Below are 20584 nucleotides of genomic sequence, written 5' to 3'. Positions count from 1 at the left end.
CAAATGTTACATGAAGTACGCATAAGCCTCATTATTTGACCAAATTAGGTAAATTCAAAGCTCAAGTCAAAATACAGATTAAAATATATGGTACACCAGCTCAGAACCTTGAATAGCCAAAGAACATAATGAGAAAACACTTACTCAAAGCTTGGGCATCAGTCATCCTCTTCCTGTAGTCCCTGTTAAGCATTCTTTTAGGTAGCAATGCGCTACTGGGAACACAACATCAAGTCCATGCCACCTACCAGTTTCTGCAGCACACACCTGCTTTACGCGTTTTTTGTAGATTTACTGTTAGGATTCTTACAACGATGTTTGCTGTAACTTCTGAAATTGTTGTGATGATATTTTCCCATAGATGTTTTTTTCCCACAGTAGAAACTTAACCGAATTTGTGTGTTGCCAGTGAATTGGCTCGGCAGACTTTACTTGCATCTTTCTAGGTGATCTTGGAAAGACTATCAGAAAGAAGTCAACTGCCTGTTGCTGATAGATATTGAATGCTGGTGGTACCTGTTAGTCAAAGTTAAAGAATCATGTAAGAACGCGATCAACTTTGCGAAAGAAAACTTTATTGGTAAATGTTAGGAGTAGCAAGCTAAGAAATCGAAAATGGCTAACCTTTGGCCTAGGCTCTTTAGTTCTGTGGTTTTTAGGACTGGAGTAACAGGTGCCTGTAAACAACTGATCTCCAAGCTCACACAAATGCTTCCCGAGTTCTGTTGGATTGAGTTTCGGTGATTTCTCTTTCCTCACCAAAACTGTGTCCTGCCCACCCTTGCCTCTCTCTATTGTCAAATTGCCCCTGCCTCTCTCTACTACCAAATTGCCCCGGCCTCTCAAAGCTATCCCCGGCACTTTGACAAGCATACACGTTGAAGTTCGATGGAAGGGAACTTAAGATCCCAGGACCTCTTGCGACCTACTGTTGGGGATGGACATTTTGGCCAGAGAATCCCGAACGATCTCTATGAACATCCTGAGTTTGAAAACATGTTCAGATTACAAAACCCCATTTCTGCTATAAAGGCAACAAAACAAACACACGGACGAATAGGACACAGATGAAGCAAACGGAAAAAGAGTATTCGGAAACTTAAATCAACTCAGGGTCCCATAATTTTAGAATGTAGAGTGAACCAAATTTCTTTTTTATTCCACAGTTAAGAAGATTTTTACGCAAGTAACAACATGTAATTCTTGTTACCTTCTTCCATCAGCTTCTGACACCCATATGGTTCGAGCTTTCCTTTCTTCTTGTTTGCCACCAGATTTTTTTCCAAAGAAGTTGCTCAACCTCCCGCTCTATGTGAGTGACAATTAGCTAAACCAGAAATGTGCTTCCTTAATATAAGAACCCGTTTTCAAAAGCTGACGCGATCTCCCTCAAATCTGCGAGAAAATTACAGAAATTCAGAACAATGGACAACACCAAACAAAACCCTAAAAATTGGACTGCAAAATAATTTTTAATTAAACAAATCCTCGATACCAGAGCTTATGCTCGAGTGTTCCAGAGACAAGATGTATTCAAGAAATCAACTAAAATCCCTAGATTACCACAAATTGAGGCAATGCTTCAGCACTATACTCAAATTTCACAAATATAGTTAGAAATATACTCACAAATATAGTTAGAAATATACTCAAAAATTGAGGCAAATGCTTCAGCACTATACTCAAATTTCACAAATATACTCAAACTTTTTGTCCCTAGATTACCACAAAAAATATCAGCACTATACACGTTAGAAGAAGCATGAGCTTTTTGGCTTTAGCCCGTCTTTCGTAAAGGGGTGACACGTCCTTCATATTTTTTAATATCATTTCTTTACGAATAGAGAAAAAAAGAAGAAAAATCAGGTTGATCGCTTTGGCAACGTCAATGTGCTGACACTGAAACATAATGGGTCCTAACAATGGCAAGCTCCCACCAAATTTTGGATTCTAATTGGTTGGTATCACTACTAAGCATGGGATGTGGTATAGTGAAAGCTCAATAAAACTTGTTAAGCAAGTGAAGCTTAAAAGAGTACTCGGAGTATGATTTCCACTTGTCAGATAGGCAGAAGAAAAGTGCACAAGTTAAAAACACTGCGGTTGACAGAATACCAACTTATAATAGCATCAAATGATTGAGCTTTTAGTGAAACAAATGCCAGAAATTGAAAGTAGAGAATCCCAGACAGCTATTATGCATTTAATGTTATTCCACAAACTGTATAGGAGAAAATATAGAGCAACTGACCCAAATAACTGTCCTAGAATTTGGCAATGCTGAATCATTCCCATTAATGGCAGATTGCAGCGTCTGGTGAAGAGGAGCAACTACCCCATGTCCTGCAGTTTCGAGAATATTGCAGCTCTCTAGAGCCAACCCTTTTGGTAAGCCCTTCTTCTCCATGTATTCTTTCAGATTACGCACAATCGTCTTTGTTGGAGTTTTTGCAACTCCATGGAACTTCGTAAAACTTGTCACATGAACTGTTACTGCTGACAGTGCGGACCTTGTGAACCCTCATCCAACAATCCAGATACTATATACCAAATCTTATACCACTAATATGAACTGCAATAAAATATGCAACAAGAAAGATCAATCTAATAATTACATCAAAGTGAACACAGGATCCTGTTCTTGCTAATACATGAAATCATTTAAAAATTTAAAAAGAGCGGGAGATGGAAAAATCATTTTAAAAAAAAAGAGCGATAGACAGGGAAAAGAGGAAAGAAAATACATAAAAAAAACCCAACCCTAGATATCAAAATTATTAAAATGCAAACAAAAATAGAAATTACACCTCTTGATCAAGATGTCTCGACGCGAGAAGAAAGCCTAGGACGATCAGTGAGAAGCTCGTATTATCATCCTGAATAGAGGGTAAAATAAAAAGCAATCAGGTCAGTTACATGGACTTCGGTGATAAATAAAAGCTTGAAAACAATACAGGACATGAATAGGAAAGAGAACAAACCAGCTCTTTAGTTCTATTTAGGTGCTACAGATACCAATTTGGCAGCTCGAAATATCCCTGAAAACATGAAATTTATATGCTTAGGAGAGTTCCCTTGTGTATGACGTGCATACAAGACAAATAATAATGAGAATTGTGACAGTGACTTGAGTTTTGAGTTATGTTAGGAGATAGAAAGAGAGAGATTTGAGTTATATTAAACAAAGATCCTCAACACAAGGTACATACTGCTCAAAAGACACAGACAAGAACCTAGTATGACAAATCCTTTTATCTAAGTTTTTTTTTTTGCAAATATCAAATAAGCTTCAAGTAAGTTACCTGTCGGGATAATATAGTAGTGGCATCCAAATGAGGAAAAGTTGTAGCAGGAGGAGGATCTGTCGAATCATCAACAGGCACATAGATAGCCTGGACAGAAGTAATAGAACCCTTATTGGTCGTTGTAATACACTCTTGTGGACCTCCAAGATCAGTATCCAAGGTAGGTTGGTAACCAACAGCCGAGGGAATACATCCAAGTAAAGCAGACACCTCTGAGTTAGCCTAGAATCAACAAAAAAAAGGGTTTGCATAATCAAGAGGATCAATCCACGGAAGATTCACAATGAGTAGAGAAGTTCTTTGACAGGAAACCATACGTGGGTAAAACGGAAAATGTTGTCAATAAAGAGCAGCACATCTTGTCCCTCAGCATTACGGAAGTTTGGAATTGATCCCGAAATCATCTGTACATCAGGAAAAAGAGATTCTGACAAAAACCTGAGAATTGCTACTGTCAAAACCCAGAAGTTAAGCATGCTTAGTGACGACTAACAGAAGACCGTTTCACAAAGTCTTGTTGAGGAATAGGAGTACACGGGCATAATAGTATATAAGAAGGTCTCATACTAACTTAATGTAAGATGTGGATAGCATAATATGTACAAGGGATGACAATTTTTTTCCTTTTTCTGGTTTCAAATCATAGCAGTATATACGCAACAATCCCACCCGAGACTTAATCAAATATTCGTTTTTTTTTTACTATTCTAGCTGATCATCCAGAAAAGATATGGAGACCGTAGGTTCTGAATGCAAAGTTACCTAAGGTTAACTTCTGCACATAAGCAGGAAGAGATAACTGAATCTCCTTACTGAAATCAACGAGGACCAGATTAAAATATACAACACCTTAGCAGAATAAGCTAAAAAATCAGGTTACCTTATGTTGTTGGCTGCAAAAACCTCTTGCAATATCTGAACGAAAAAAAGAAGTTGTGAACTCTACTATCGAAAGTTGATGGAGTTCATCGACATCACACCCTATAAAGCCGCAAACTGCTTTGCTGAAGGGCATCCAAGTAAAAGCAACATAAGGGCATGAAGATTACAATGACAACTAATAAAACAAAATGTACCAATTCAAATAGTTCACAAATAGACAAATAGTCATGGGAAATTCCAAGTATTAGAATTATTTACCTGCTGAATATGCAACGGTCTCTCTCCCATTGCAGAACATATGGTTGCCACCTTTGCTTCATGATCATCAATTTCCTTTAGTAGCTAAGCTCTTTTAAAAATCATGCCACTGATCATTCTTTCCAGCATAGACTTACGAGATCTTCTCCAAGTCTGTGAATTTGCGGAATTTATTAGGAAAAATAGCCAATGTTGTAAACATGGTGAATGGAAAATATCAAATTGAAGTTCTCTGTATAAGCCAGAGAAACTCCTTTTCCACCTAGATTAAGTTCATATGATGTGTCGTGGAATGGCAAACAAATCTTCACCCAAATTTAGTGCACACAGTGAAGAAACATAAAACCGTGGATACGGAGATAGGAATTTAAGCAAAGAAGTTGCATAGTTGACTGAAAACTTCTCTAGCATTGCCCACTAATGACATATTCAATACAACTATAGTGGTTCGTAGTATAGTGCCTACACCCAGACATTAAAGAGACTGTGGACTTGGCTCAAGTACCAAATTCTACTCAAGCGGCTAATTGCTTTTAAAAACCTCAAATAGATACACCCTAAACATGGTGCTAGGACAATATCTTAGATTCATGGACCTATCTCAACGCATGAGATCTTTCACTCACATTTTTTCTCATTCAAGAATTGTTTGTTTCTTGCCCATTTACAATTTACAGTATGTAATCATGAACCCTATTACTAATTAGAGCAAACATTTGAAATCGCGATTTTTTTGGGGGGTAATTTTGGGCAATTAGACATTATTGATCTATGCACTATCGCTTCAAAGTAAATTACCTAATTCTTCTAAGCCAATTACAGTACATCAGAATACCCTTTTATCTTCACAAAAGGTTTACACATTGCAACTCACTTGAGCTTAACAAGCCTTGAGCACAAAGACAAAATGTGGTCCATTACTTTTAACCTAGGTAGCATATGTCAATAACAAAAGGAAAAACTCGACGATTTCTCAAGTTTATATGCAATCATGATTAAACATTAAAAAGCACCATTCAAAAATTACTCCTTTTCCCCTACATTTTGAGCAAGAGAGGAAATTAAACTATCATCCAACGTACTTTAAAATACTGAACAAGAGTAATTGATGATCTTACTTGTACAAATATGCAGCAATCGCTGCAATCAACCTTTAATTCGACGAATCTCAGCATTCAACGCCACAACCGAATATAACCTGACAAAATTAGGGAAATTTGGGCACCAAACAATTAAATGTTGAAGTAAAATCAAGTTCAGTGGTATCACAAAACAAAATTGAGAATAATAACTCACCCTTTTTTTGAGCCAATCGCTGCAATCAACCTTTAATTCGACGAATCTCAGCATTCAACGCCACAACCGATGCCCTATTCGTCTCACTTGCTGCCGTTTCAGCTTTCTGCATAAGAAACTTTTAAAACAATTGAAAATGATAACAATTTCAGATCTGAAGAGCTTACAATTCAAAGGCAGAGAATCTTTGCGATATTTACCTCCCTTCATTCGTGAATTGTGTGGTCGACAAAATTTCAGTAGGAGATGGGGATGAGATTATACCAAGAAGAGAAGCAGGAGGAAAGAGAAAGGGGAAGCTCGAGCAAGCAAAAGGAAGAGGACGAAAGACCTAGGTCAAAGGCTGAACGTAAAGAGAGGGTCTAAGGCTGAAGCAACGTGGAGGAGCAAGATGTTAAGAGGGCAAAAACGATAAATCAGTAGAAATTGAAGGGCATTTTAGGTGTTCCACTATTGGATGAATAGTGAAACACAACTCCTTGCTTTTAAAGGTTGTAGGATGTGCCATATTGTACAAGTATAATAATTCTGGGCCGGCCTTGGATGCTGTTAGGTATACGCCAAGTTGAGAATTTGAATATTTTTTCAAATCCATTGTAGATGTACTCCGTAACTCCATTTGGAATGATAGTATGTACAAGGTCAAAGGGTAATTGAAAATACCCTAAATAGACAAGATTCCCCTATAAGTGACATTTACTCTCTTCAATTTTGCACAATCGGATATATAATCTTAAATAAAAAAATAGTCATTCATATTGATTTGAATAACTCGGCCTAAAGAACGCATAAAATTACTAAAAAATTGTTTGATTAAACTTTATAACATCATTTACGGAGACTACAATTAAGATTGTCACTTCTTTTGAACAAAGGGTGATTGCATCATGACAAACTCAGTAGCATAACAACAATAGAACAAAAGGTGTGTTGTTTTCACCTGAAATGTTATGAATTTATAGAACCTGATTGAACGTAATTAAAACTTATTTGATCTGGCCAAAGTTGATTTAGATTTGATTAAAATTTATTGGCATTAAAATTTAGATATTAGTGGAAATGTTTATACTTTTGGAGAGTACGTAACATTAATTGTCCATGCTTATTGAATATCGCATTGAGAGCCCCGTTGCAAGTTAGTGACTAGATTTGGGGAGTTTGTTTAAAAAGAACCAAAATCAATGAAGAGGGACAAATTGCATTCCATTGCTCAACAAAAAAAACGAACCTCATTTATTCCATATAAAAAGGCCATTGCTTCTTCTTATAAGACGGAGGTAAATACTTAAAAGTCAAAAAGTGGCAATAAAACAAGCTAAAAATGTAACAAAATTTCGCCCCACAAAAAAAATCCTTTGCAATTTTGGTGGCGCCTTTTCAAACGGCTAAGTGCTAAGTTGCTAACTGAGAGAGAGAGAAAATATGTCGACGGCGAGATTTCTCTTCACCAACGGCGTCCTTTTACCACCGCCGGAGACGCCGTCGATCGCCACATTTCTCGAAACAAACCCAGGTCTTCTTCCTCTTTCTTCTTTTTCCTCTCCTTTTTCCCTTTCCGGAAATGGAAGCTTGAACCCTAGAATTTGAACAAATGTGCAGGTGCATATACCACAACTCGAACCCACAACAATGGCGAATTCATCTTGTTTTGGGATCGCCACATCAAGAGACTCTCCAATTCCCTCCAATTTCTTCTCAAGTCAAGCCCACAACTCGTTTTCGGGCCCCGGTTTTCTGGGTCTTCCTCATTTTCATCCTCCATGAATTGGGAGTGTTCAATACGCCGTCGCGTTAATGATGCGATGGGGAATGCGCTGCCGGTTGCGATTAAGGAGAGGAGTTATGGCGAGGAGTTGGCGATTTCGATGCTTGTTGGAGGGAATTTTGAGGGAGTGAATGGAATTCAAGGGAGGATTGAGGAGGAGATGATTGATAGGGCATTGGATGTGTATGTGCATATTGGAATGTATGTGCCGCTGGTGTTTGGCGCGGAGGGGAATGGGGCGCGGTTGGCTGTTGTTGGATGTAGGAGGGATTTTGCTGAGGCTAAGTACTCTGATTGGGCAAGGTTTGGATGTCTAGATTTGTTTGTTTGATTGCTTATTCTATTTTGAACTTCATGATATTGATCAATGTTTGGTGTATGAAATTATAAGGAGTAATGTGTGATCTTCTAGTTAAAACATTAACAATCTGGTTTTCATCCCATTTTCAATTGAATTGGTTGATTGGTTTAGCTAAGGTAATGAACTTAGATGAACTTCATAAAGAATTTACTCCGTATGTGAAAGGCCAGAACAAGTATACAACAACAACAACAACAAAGCCTTAGTCCCAAAATGATTTGGGTGCGATCATACCAGCACTAGAACAAGTATGAACATTAAAAAACACTTGGTGAAGTAGGTTTTCATCAAGATTGTACGGATAAAAAGAGTTTCTGTACTTCATAAGATGGTAGGAAATTGGTTGAACCTGAACCCATGTACGAAGTATATTAGACAACGAAACCGAATTTGACTGCTTATTTTCCTAGCTTTAAACTGATATTAGAAACAACCCTTTTCTTTTTCTTGGGTATTTGTTTCACTCCAGACCTTGGCATCAACCGCTCCGCTGACTTATTTATGAAGGGAAAGGAGTGTGAGCCACCTGGGTGGTGAGGAGAAAGAGAGATGGGGTAAAGAGAAAGATGGAATAAGGAGATATCCAAACAGATAAACTGCCTACTATCTATACCTCCTTTCATTATGTGCTTCCGGATGATCTTGTTATACTAAGGGCCAAACCCACTTCCATAACTCAATTGGGATTACTGCTTTTTATGGACTATATTATTGAGGTTGGTAAACTTATATTTGTAATGCATCTCTGCTGCTGGTTGAAAATGCTTTCAAATAATTAGTTCTGATTAACCCTAAATAAACCATGAAACCCTTATAAGTTTACACAGGCATTTCGTTGATCATCTTCCTATTTTGCATGCTGAATATTTATGGCTTTAAAGCTGTTATCTTTTTTGAGTTGTAATTTGGGAAACTACTTTCTAGGTAGGCTAAGGAAGCCTTTGGAAATGTTGAGACCTCCTTTTGCTACCGAACTATTGTTGTCAGATAATGGTGATCGGATACTTGAAGGGACGATAACAAATTTCTTTGTAGTTCGTTTTAAGGTGAGAAGCTAATTATTTATACGCATCATCACTAGGCTTTCTGGACTCCTAAGGAACCCTGAAGACAGGATGAGTTTTCTTTCTGGTTTTACTGGCTTCTACTTGCAACAAATAAAACATACAAATATACAATTATGATTTGGTATCTCACCATTGCAGGTGCAGGTTTAAAAAAAAAAATACAATGTTAATTTGTAGGCTATCAGCTTGCATAAGCATGATTTATTTGTCATTAATCTGTTAATTTTGCCGAGTTCTTAGTAGCAATTTAAAATGCCGAAATGGTAGTATTAATTGAACACCAAATGTAATATGAGAGCATGTACATTGGGGCTCTTGGAGTGGCTCTCCAACAAGAACTATCTCTTGGCCAACATTGGGGCTCTTGAGTGGTTCTTGAGGGGCTCTTGAGTAGCTCTTGCCCAAGAGCCCTTCAAGAGTTGATTCTTGTTGAAAAGTGGGGAGTAACTTTGAAAATTGGATAGTAACTTTGGTTAAAAGCACAATTAATTGTGGACCACCAAATGGTAAAAATAATAATGGAGAGCTCATTTGAGGAACCAACCAATGTTGGGTGTTTTTAAGAATGAATTCTTGAGTGTGTCTTGTAGAGAGATAGTGGTAGAGAGAGAGGGGAGAGTCCTCCAAGAGCTCTTTTGAAGAGCCAACCAATGTACATGCTCTGAACTCACTCACACAAATTTTCCAAACGCATCATTCAGACAAATTATGCTTATTCCGATTCGTCCTGTGACTTTCATTTGTATAGATGGAAATTTAGGTTGTGAAATGTAATATTAGTTGGGAGTCAAAATATGGAATTAAGTGAGGGGGTGGGGAAGGGATCTGGTATGGATGGCTGGATGTGTTGGGTGGGGGGAGAAGCTAGTTTGACCACATATAGGGTTTCCCCTTATGATTGTTTTTTCTTTTCTAATAAAAATGGTTTTTTTTTTCTTTTCTGAAACAAAAATTGAGTTTCTTTGGTTACAGGGAAACATTGAAGCCTCCGGGAAAAGCTCATTCAATGATGGAAGTTTGCTGTCGTATGAATTACAGACAGCTCCTGTAAATGATGGTGTCCTTCCTGGGGTTATTCGTCAACTAGTGATTGAGTAAGAGCTTTCACCTTATTAGAATTTATGTCTTATCAAAATGCTTGTTGCCATCTTGGTTTAAATGTTGATTTAGTTTCCTGTGCCTATTACTATATTGAAATATCATGTCTTTATGTTGAATGATGGACTTATTGACCACATTCTTGTTGATCTTTTTATCTTGCTTTGATTGGGATAATTTTTGAACATCTGGATACAGTGGGATCTGTTCTTTCTTAGTACATTGAATTTTTTGTTGGTTGACTTGCCAGTGGTATCTTTTTTCCCCTCGAAAGAACATTGCCAAATTGTCATCAGGTTAACTCCCACCTCCTTTGCTTTCGAATTTGTTCAATTTATTTCAGTTTTCTTAGAAGAAAAAAAAAGGTGGTTCAGAAGCTCACAGGTCAAGTCTTGTCATGACTAATGAGATAGTCGTATGGCTCATACTGTCGTACACTCATGCATCTATCTTTAAAAGTAAAAAAGTCAATATTTTTGAGCCAAAGTGTAGTATCCTGCGTTTCCCAATTTAAGGGCCTGATCGTCAAACAATGTGTGGTCTGTCCTTTTCTTCACTTCAGGATAATATCCTCTACGTATCTTTCAAGGAAGAGAACATATTTCGTGTTTGACTATAACTTTTTTTTATGTAATGCTTGTATTTCCCTATCCCCGAGCCTTATATTTTAAAATAGAGGAGGATTATTTAGCTTACTTTCCTTTTCCCCCAACAATATCAAAGTCTTAATCCCGATGACGGGGTCTGTCGGCAACCATGATCCTCTCCCTCCATTCCCTTCTATCCAGTGTTATGTACTTACAAGCCTAACTTCTTCATATCATTCTTAAATAATCTAATCTTAACTCCTTCCATCCAAGTCATCTTCGGTCACCCTCGGCCTTCTTCTAAGATCCACATGATCCCAACCTTCTACTTTTCTTAGTGTTGCATCTTCTGATATGCGTCTCACATGCCAAAACAGACGCAATCGGTTCTCCCTTATTTTATCCTCACTACCGGCAACTATTTTCTCCTAATATCTTCATTTTTTTTTCTATCCTTTAAGGTGTTCCCACACAACCATCTCAACATTTGAATTTATACTACTCCCATCTTCCTAATATGATATTTCCTAAATGTCCAAGTTGGCCAACAATCCGACTCCTATTAAAACGCTAGCCTGATAGCCGCCTGATAAAAGCTTCCCTTTAGCTTCAAAGGTACACCTCAGTCCACACAGTACCCCTGTCGCTACTCTCCATTTGAGTCAACCAGACTTAGTATTCTGGGTCACATATTTCTCTATTCTTCTGCAGAATCGATCTGAAGTACGTAAAGCATTCACTCTTTGGCAACTCCTTACCATTCATTAGATGAATATATCTATGGAATATGGATTAGTAAGATATGACTCATATGAGAAAAGAATATTGATTATCTTAGCTATCTAGAATGTTTTTGTTCTTGCGTTGAGTATCAAATATCTTCTTGAACTATTATTCTTCATACTTGTTGTGAAGCAGCAGACAGGTGGACATTGTATGTCTCTCCAGTTGAGGATCCAATGGAGACTCTACTTCTCTGCCGTGAATTCTTGGTATAAAAGTTCTGACCTTTTTTGTTTCTTTAATTTTATAAAAACAGAATATGCTTGAGCAAGGGCATTGCAGTTCGAGAAGTATCACCGTCTTGGTCAGAACGTGACAGTTGGGAAGAAGCATTTGTTACAAGTAACTATCTTTTTTATTCTATTGTTTGTAAATTTCATCCATATTAGTTTAAGGAAAGAGGCAGTTTTATCTGCATAGTTCTGCTGGTGTATCATTAATAAAGAGTTTAAGACTTTTTTGGGTTTTCTGATTTATCTGCTGTCATTTGCTTCAATAGTAGGTATTTAGTTTGCACCTTTTGCTGGTTTGGAGCTCTTGTATTTTTGGTGGGAAAAAGGAACGTGTTGGTAATTTTTAATGTCATTCGTCCTATAATAAATTTTGAACAAAACATGAAAGCAATTGAAGGAGAAGTAGGTAATGAACGGATACCACAAGTTTTGTAACGTTTGAAGTGGCTATGAAATTTTGGAGAACTCAAAGATTAATGACTTGGGTAAGAGGGGGTGGGGAGGGCACTCCCAATTGCTCACAAAGAGTTAATGGACAGGTTACCTATATAAACTTTTGGAGTGCTAAATCACTGCTTGCTTTTAGTGGTCGTCTTTTCTTGATGGTCTTAAACGTAATCAATTCAGACCTCTGTTATTTGTACTCTCCATTTACAGTGCTGCACCAATGTTGGACACTGCACCAACACCTTAACTCTTAAAGGTTTATGGATACTTGGGCATAGTCTGTGAGAAGTAGAAGGATATTGTAATAATGCTTGATGTATCTTTTTTGGATGCTTTAACCAGCCAAACACTTTTGAAAAATCTGAGCAACGTAGATGTAGGCAGTAGAAGAATAGAAGATTCTTTCTTGATGACCAAATGATCTTTTTATTTTTGAAGGAAGCCAAAACACAGACATGATCCGTAGCTTACTGTAATATCAGAACACATTTAACCTGAATAAGCTGAAAGTAAGTAAAAACCCACATGTCAAAGGGCTTAGTTTTGTGCAATTTGGACTTTTGGAGAAACATGTTCTGTTATGTCAGATTAGTTAATGGACTGATATGACACTTACACTTCAGTTTGAACCAAATCATGCTAATTTTCACATATTACCTATGACCAAGTAACATAGCCATATAAGCTAATATTACTAAAGCACGTAGAGAATTTTGGGAACTCTGGTTGTCTTCTTGTGCGTTCCACCTAACTCCTTGTTTCTGTCTTCTTTAATGTAGATAGCTTGAGACTTCTACAGCATGTAGAAACAATTCAAGCTCCTCGGTCATGGACATCACTGGAATCAAAATCATGGAAAGAAGTGTCGTGGCTGGAGAAGAATTTTAAGGCATGCATTTCATTCCTTTCCCAAGATTGTCATATTGCTAGTATATCGCTTTCTCACCTTATTTACTATTTCACCTTTTATCAAATATACAGGGGACTCCAGGGATGATTACGACATTAATTCAGGTACACTCAAATCTCTAGGCGTAAAAATGCTGAAATATTAGTTGACACGTTAGGGTTAGGTTGTTAAATTGCTTCTAGAGAAATAAATTTGTTCTAGTCGCCCATAAGGTTGCATTTTAAATTGGAAAATTACAAAAGTCCTTACTCTATGGTCTATGGACTATCAATTTTTTTTAAAAAAACCAACTTCCGATAACTAGAGGCAGTCACAACTATTATTGTATCTTCTCGAAATGTTTCTGAATGACTTGTGACCGACTAATCCGTAAAATCGTAACTTTTTTTCATTTGAAAAAGAACCTTATCTTCTCTCATCTTTCTCCCTACTTTTCCCCCCACACCACAGCCACCACTCTTCCCTCCCAAGACCTCCACAACCACATCTCTGGCCGGAAGTACTCCCCCTTACTCCGCCCTGCTACCTCTCCTGCCACTGGTACCACCGGCCTCCCTCCTTTTCCTCCCCCTTCACTGGCAAACCCCTGCGTTATTCAGCTTTCTCTCTTCCAACCTCTTCTCCGTCCTTCAACCTTTACCTTTACCCTTTCCATTCCCCTTCGATCTATCCTCCCTTTCTCACCAATGGCAACAACCGCCTTCCCAACAATTCTCTCTACCTAGAGATTGACAGAGTAAGATGTGAGAGAATCAAGGCAATAGTGAAGGAAACTTTGCCATTGGATCCGAGAAAACTTGAATTATTGAGTGTATTGTTGGAAGGCGTTGAATGTTGGTGTTGGCTTGGAATTTTTGGTCGTGGTTGGGCATTGGCTGGGATGGGCTTATTGGTGGTGGGTTGGGTGGGCTGTTTGTTGTGGCTTTATGGTGGGGTGGACAGTGGGAGGAGCCGGGTGGAGAGAGGAGACAGAAATTCTAAATTTTTGTACGAGAAACAATGGAAATATGTTACGCGGTTTATTTTAAGTATTTAACCAGTTTAGCAGCGCAGTTCAGGTCATGAACCATTTGGAGAAGACCCCATTGTAGTTTGGACTACCCCTAGTTATTTGAAACTTGAGACATTCTAAGGAAGATTGTCTATAGTGGACTTTTGTTATTAATTTTTCCTTTTAGTTTATATGTTTGGCCCCTCAGTTTAATCTTTAATGGAATTCCTCGTCTGCATGTTTGTGGGTGTTGACGAACTGTTTGCTTAAGCTTCAGGAGTGCTGTGTCGAATGCTTTTCTTGTTTGTACATTGGAGGAACAAAAAACTTCACTTAAAATGATTTAAACGTACTAGAATTTTAGGTGCTCATCAGATGTTAATATAGCTTAATACTGCTTTTATTTCCCTTCCCCCATGACTCACTCCAATATGCTCACCTTAGTTTCTGCCTTTGAGAAGAATCTGCTGAAAGGGTATAAAGTTAATATTGTGGATGAATTTGAAATTTGCACACTGCAGTACTGCAGACTGCGTTAGGTTATATAACAGCCAGGGTTTTCAGTGTTTTAGAATTTAGACATACCTAAAATGAGTCACCTAAAATGAGAGACAGGGGTGCTTGTGCTTTGATCTTCTCCAAAGCTTATCTTGAGGCTATTTTCTCAAGTATGGACGAGGCTTGCATAGATGCACCAAGCTCTCACATTTTCTTGTGGAAGTATTGATAAACTCCTCTATAATTAAAATGTAAAAGTTCTATCGTCCTATTCGGTAGCCGGTCATTAATGGTGTTAATGGGATGAATTTGTAAGGAAAATTAATATCCATTCCCATGATATTGCTGTTTTTTTTTGATAGCAAAGAGTGACTTAATTAATTACTTAACAAAAGATCATACAACATAACTAGTTTGTTAGTTCTCTCCACTCCTTGCGGAGGCAAGAATACAACCACATATGGCCCAATGATTACGAAGCAAGCATGCTTCCAAAAAATTAGTGTCATTTTTAATTGAAATATCACTAAGTAGACAAGGGGGTGGGGTTAATTCAATGCCTTGATCCAACAGACTCAGCTGGTTCTTGGCTTTTTTGCCACGTAGTCCACCTCCATGAGTTGCTCCCTTCTTCTCACCCAGAGGCATCCTTGGGTGCTTAGCAATTCCCTACATTTACCATACAGATTAGTAAGCAATGAAAATGGTGCTTGGTGTGATTGCTTCCTTGCAGTCTGAAATTATGGTCACATTCTGCCAAGCTTTTACTATGGTCCATGAGGTGGCCATCAAAATGGCTTGGGCTTCTGGAACATTGGTTGTAATTGTGGTGAAAGTTCCATCTATACCAGCAATAAATATGTGGTCTTCATCTCTGCAAATAATGGCATATGAAGCAAGGAGAGTAGAAGCACAGAAAGAAGCATCACATTTAACAATAAACTTGGTTTGGGTTGGGGAATCTATATACATTGGTCTAACCTGTTTTGATTTAAGTGTTTCTGTGTTTTCAAACTCTTTGGCCAGCCATAGAGTTTGTTGACACCAAGGGGCAATAGTTTTATTTTCTTTTTGGAAGGTCAAGAGGTTTCTCCCTATTCCATATTCTCCGCAGACAAAAGGCAAAAACAGTTTGGGGAGAGGTGTTTAGGTTTATGGGATTAGTATTGTCTTTCAGATTATCCAAAAACCAGGTTTCAAAGTCAGAATGCAAGTGACTGAATTTGTTGTTAAACTCAATATTGTTCCAGAAATCAATAGCTCTAGGACAGTGCAGAAATATGTGTTCAATGTCTTCTTGGATTACTGGGCAAAACTGGCACTTTCCATTAGGAATAATTTGTCTGCTAGTTAGATGGGAGGCAGTTGGAAGCCTACCCCAAAGGATTAGCCAAAGGAAAATTTTAATTTTTGGGGGGCATCTGGCTTTCTAAATATAACTCCACTTCTCATTAGAGGTAGTGTCACGGAACTTGTTGTTCCAAATTTTGTTGTAAGCACTTTTAGAGTCAAATTTGAGACCTTTAGACAAGGAACAGTAGGGGACATCCTCACCAAACTGGGGAATGGGGATAGCTTGGATCCAAATAAGGAGATCAGTGGGGAGAATAAAGGACATACCATTCAGGTTCCAGTGACCATCTCTCATTACACAATTTAACATTTTGGTCTCTTCATCTCTATTCAAAGGGCCATGGACCAGGGACCTTAAGGTGTCTTTTCCAGTTCAGTTGTCATGCCAAAGGTTGATATGATTTCCCTCCCCAATGCACCAAGCAGTTAGACTTTGATACAAGCCCCACCCCTTCCCTACATTTTGCCATATATGGGAGCCCTTTGTGAAAGCAGCTGGGTAAGGTCTATTGGTAATGTATTTATCCTTGATTAATCTTATGACAAGATTTGGTCATGAGCACTTGGTTCATTATTATTGCAGAGCTAACAATAAGACCCCCCAAATCTGAATCCCGGGTTCTCTTCTTCTGTGGATCAGAATCCCACATAAAGTTTGCACAAATCTGGTCAATGTTCTGGAGGGTTTTTTGAGGTAAATACAACACCTGCATTGAGTAGCTTGCTATAGCACTCAGAGAGGATTTTATCAGCACTAGCCTACCAGCTTTACTAAGGTATTTGGCCTTCCATGAAGCAAGTTTACTTTTGATTTTCCTACAGATATTTGATGTTTGATTCTTGGTTGGTCTTTTATCTGTAAGAGGGAAACCTAGGTAAGTACCTATGTCTGGACTTGGCTGAACCTGAAGTGACTCACAGAACATATCTTTTTGGTTTTGGAGGGTATACTTGGAAAAGTATATTTTACTCTTAGCATTGTTCATTTTTTGGCCTGAGCATTCCCAAAAATTTCCAAGAACTTCCTTCATGATGTGAAGAGTTGAAATAGAGGTGTCCCCAAATAATAACAGGTCATCTACAAACATCAGGTGGGTGATTGGTATGTCATTTCTCCTTAAACAGAAGGGTTTCCATTTCCCTTTATTTGCAGAGTCAGAAATTATCAGCTAGGTGCTCCATGCGAATGATGAAAATGTATGGGGATATAGGATCCCCTTGGCTAATTTCCCTGGAGGTCTTAAAGGTAGGGGAAGGCTTACCATTCACAATGACAGAGGTGGCAGGGGAGGCAACACAGTTAAGGATGAGATCAGTGGAATTCTTATCAAACCCTTTCCTAGCTAGGCAGAACCTAACAAAGTTTCATTCCAGTCTATCATAAGCCTTTTCTAGGTAAATTTTAAAAGCAAACCACCCAAATTTTCCTTTCCTAGATTTCATGGAGTGCAAGATTTCACAAGCTGCAATGTAGTTAACTTCACACCCTCTTCCAGGAAGGAAGCTGTTGTGATTGGGGGAGATAATGTCTTTAAGGTGGGGTCTGATTCTATTAACAAGGATCTTAGACACTATCTTATAGCTAGCATTACAAAGGCTGATGGGTCTAAACTGCTTAATGGTTTCAGGTTGATCAGTTTTTGGGATGATGCAGATGGTGGTGTCATTTATGGATTGGGGAAAGGACTTTGACTGGAGGACATTATCAACAAACTTGTAAAGGTCTTGCCACAAAGCCCCCTGGATCAAATACTGCTCTCCCTATTTCTTCTACATTAGTGGCATAGTCAATATTGATCTCATTAGAGTTGTGATGGTTTTGGCAAGGGGGGATGTTCAACTCAGAGGTAAAGAGATTGGAAAAGTATTTAACAATATGAGGCACTAGCTCATCTCCCTCTATCCCAAGACCCACGTCTGACTTCAAAGTGGTGATTTTATTCCTTCTTCTAATAATCACAGAGTTATGAAAGAGTTATGAAAGAAGCTGGTGTTTTTACCCCACTATTAATCCAATTAATCCTGACCCTGGTCATCCAGAAAGCTTCTTCTTGGTCATAAATGAGGTTATCTATTTTATTCCCATGATATTGCTATTTTATTCTCATGGTGTTTTTATTCCCATGATATTGCTATTTTATTCTCATGGTGTTTTTATTCCCATGATATTGCTAGTTCAGTCAAAAATATCTATTTTTTCCTTTATAAATTTCATTAACATCCATTAGCATTTGGGGAGTGGCTTTTGGCGAGAATGCAAATTTATAAAAGCAAAACATTTGAGATAAAGATTCATTACCCATAGACATTATGGTGTTATTTTGCTTGTTAGAAACACTTAAATTCATTCTCATGCCCACTATTTCTTACTGGCTACCAAACGGGCCGTATGAGTAATATGTTAACTATAACGATGAGCTCATAGCTTCACTTCACTTTGATACAGTCCAAGGGCTTTTTGATGCGCCTCATTGTCCATAAACATGTTTATAGGAGTTTCAGATTTGAAGTCACTTGACTAGTTTGTATGTTTTTTTAAGTGTAAACCAATGAATGATTAGTTGCTCTGTTTTTCACTTATGATAATACTTACTTTTGCAGAAAGAACTCATGAAAAGAACTGAACTTGAAGGGTATCCAGTTGCAATATAAAGCCAGGTTATAGATTATGTCTTGCTGATAATGGTCAAGTACAGGTGTTTTATGATGTAAGTTAAGCCTGTCTGGAATTTCTATTGATATTTTCTTACATCTTCTGCTGCCAAAGAAAAAATACAATCGACCAAAGATTAGGTGGTTGTAACGTACATAAATTGTACCTTGAATATTATTATTATTATTATGTTTATAAATCCTCTCGTGTTGTTTTGATTCGTGTCATTTTGTTCAACCTGCATTTGGATGTCAAATTCAGGTAGCATTGGACAATGCCTATATTGTCTTGGCCTCTTGGGCACATATTGAATGTTTCCATATCTGTATCATACTAGGATCTTCATTTTTGTCCATTTCCATGATGTTTAGTTAGAATAGAAATAGCTTCGTTTCAACAAAACAATATGCGGAATAAGATTCATGATTAACAAAATCGCAAACGTAAGATAAATTCAAGGCTAATGCGTCTTTAGTAGGACTTGATCCTGACATGTCATGAGTGACCACATATCATGAATTTATGACTCGTGAGTCGTGATCGAACCACTAAACCAAAACAAAGTTAAGTTAAAATTAAAAAATGTGCAGTAACACGTTCATGACAGTGGAGGTTGCTTCTTGTTAAGCAAGTTGAAGAGTATAAATGTATAATAATTCTCCAGTATACTGTATACACTCACACTGTACAGCCGTACAGGCATCGGCAGTTATGCTTTGAATGATTTATACTCATACTTTTATTATTTTATACCAAGTATTTACTAAATAAAATATACGGAGTAGAATATATGCGTTCAATAACTTAGTACGTAGTATAACAAACAGGGGACACAGGTGGTATCATATACTATCAATCAAATTATTATACCTTTAAATTTTGTTTTATTTTATTTTATTTTATTTTCATAAATTTATATTAAGAAATTGGAAACAAAATTAATAGAAAGCATATGGCAGTTCAGATAATCAGAGACCCATATGATGGGGGGTGTCAAACAGTGTGTACTTTCCAGCTCAATGCACACTATGTTGAGTCGACACCCCTTCTTAATTAGTCCAGCTCGTTAATACAACATCTAGGCCTGTAAATTTAATACTTCTATAAAATATACTTTGCTCTTAATTTTGTCTAAATTACCTACTTTCATCTTTGTCTTAAACATATTCTCCGTGTATATGTCTTTTCCAATTTTAATTAGTGAAATCCTGTATAAAGTACTGTATATAAAAGTCTAGAGAGAGTCTTTACTATACAACCGGTTATATCTGTATATTTTGGAGTATATTTGTACATTTTGTTGAGCTATAGTATTATAGAATTACCGCTTTTGATTTACCGTTCTGATAAGTCATTTGATTAACTCATTATAAAATTACCGCTTTTGATTTATAGTTCTGATAAGTCATTTGAATAAATGAATAGGAAAGTATTTACCAGTTTTACCAAGCCAATTCTATGTTCTCGTTTTATTTCCTTAGTATTTTATTGATTTATTATTTTCAACTCATTTGTTTAAATATACTCCCTTGATATAATTTTACGCCGTAGGTATTTGCTCATTATTTTGCAGATATTTGCTCCGTAGGTAGTAAAATTTGAGATATTTGCTCATTATTTTATATATGTAGTACGGAGTAAGAAGAATTTTTTTACAGGATTGAAATTTTGCACGGGTCAATCACTCTACTCAACTCAACGCAGCTTAAGTTAGTAGTCGCGTCCCTTTAAAGAAATAGGGAAGAAGATAACTCCAACCTTAATATTGGAGGTTCAAACTTAAAAAGTACGACCTTTATTATTAGACCAAACTTAGCTGGGTTAAAATACGTATAGTTTTGTTTTTATTTTTTTTGAGGGCTTATGATTTACTTGGAATGAAAAGTATACATAACGTATTAAAAGTGATGGGTCAAACTAACCTCCTTTGACCCCAAAAGTGGAGTGGATTTATGAATCTAAAAAGGGACATAACCTGGTACGTACGGGTTAAGTACTCAATAATTGTTAACAAATTCGTTATTTTCATTATACTCACATGTGTGTTTATATCTCGAATTCTCGATGTGTAAGATTAGGAAAAATGATCGAGATATT

At 37.3% G+C, this 20584-nt stretch overlaps 1 protein-coding gene and 2 long non-coding RNA genes across 6 annotated transcripts; 1 reads left to right on the top strand and 2 right to left on the bottom strand.

The window, feature by feature from the left end:
- Window positions 1–1227: 1227 nt before the first annotated feature.
- On the bottom strand, window positions 1228–3037 carry LOC130466042 (uncharacterized). Its single transcript, XR_008926063.1, has 4 exons — window positions 2982–3037; window positions 2808–2876; window positions 2252–2572; window positions 1228–1395 (listed from the first exon to the last, which is right to left on the bottom strand). It is a non-coding gene; the product is annotated as an uncharacterized lncRNA (long non-coding RNA).
- A 584-nt stretch (window positions 3038–3621) lies between these two features.
- LOC130466041 (uncharacterized) lies at window positions 3622–6177 on the bottom strand. Of its 2 annotated transcripts, none has more exons than XR_008926061.1 (5): window positions 5742–6177; window positions 5564–5643; window positions 4446–4598; window positions 4186–4309; window positions 3622–3709 (listed from the first exon to the last, which is right to left on the bottom strand). It is a non-coding gene; the product is annotated as an uncharacterized lncRNA (long non-coding RNA). The 2 variants fall into 2 exon arrangements; XR_008926062.1 differs by having other exon boundaries at window positions 3624–3743.
- Window positions 6178–7011: 834 nt separating this feature from the next.
- LOC110798846 (uncharacterized) lies at window positions 7012–18705 on the top strand. Of its 3 annotated transcripts, XR_008927782.1 has the most exons (9): window positions 7012–7254; window positions 7341–7809; window positions 8796–8913; window positions 9907–10028; window positions 11659–11744; window positions 12862–12971; window positions 13064–13096; window positions 17463–17900; window positions 18436–18705. XR_008927782.1 is itself a non-coding variant. In XM_022004046.2 (8 exons), the coding sequence occupies exons 1-8, from the start codon at window positions 7164–7166 to the stop codon at window positions 16421–16423; spliced, it is 1035 nt and encodes a 344-aa protein (XP_021859738.1). In that variant the 5' UTR covers window positions 7012–7163; the 3' UTR covers window positions 16424–17437. The 3 variants fall into 3 exon arrangements, 2 of the variants coding, with proteins under 2 accessions (XP_021859738.1, XP_021859737.1); XM_022004046.2 differs by lacking the exons at window positions 17463–17900; window positions 18436–18705 and adding an exon at window positions 16418–17437; XM_022004045.2 differs by lacking the exon at window positions 17463–17900 and having other exon boundaries at window positions 7015–7254.
- Window positions 18706–20584: the final 1879 nt, after the last annotated feature.

Source organism: Spinacia oleracea, chromosome 1 (assembly GCF_020520425.1).
Source record: "Spinacia oleracea cultivar Varoflay chromosome 1, BTI_SOV_V1, whole genome shotgun sequence".
NCBI classification, from domain to species: Eukaryota; Viridiplantae; Streptophyta; class Magnoliopsida; order Caryophyllales; family Amaranthaceae; genus Spinacia; species Spinacia oleracea.
The sequence above is the reverse complement of the archived record's forward strand: the minus strand, read 5'-3'. Positions and strand labels throughout refer to the sequence as shown.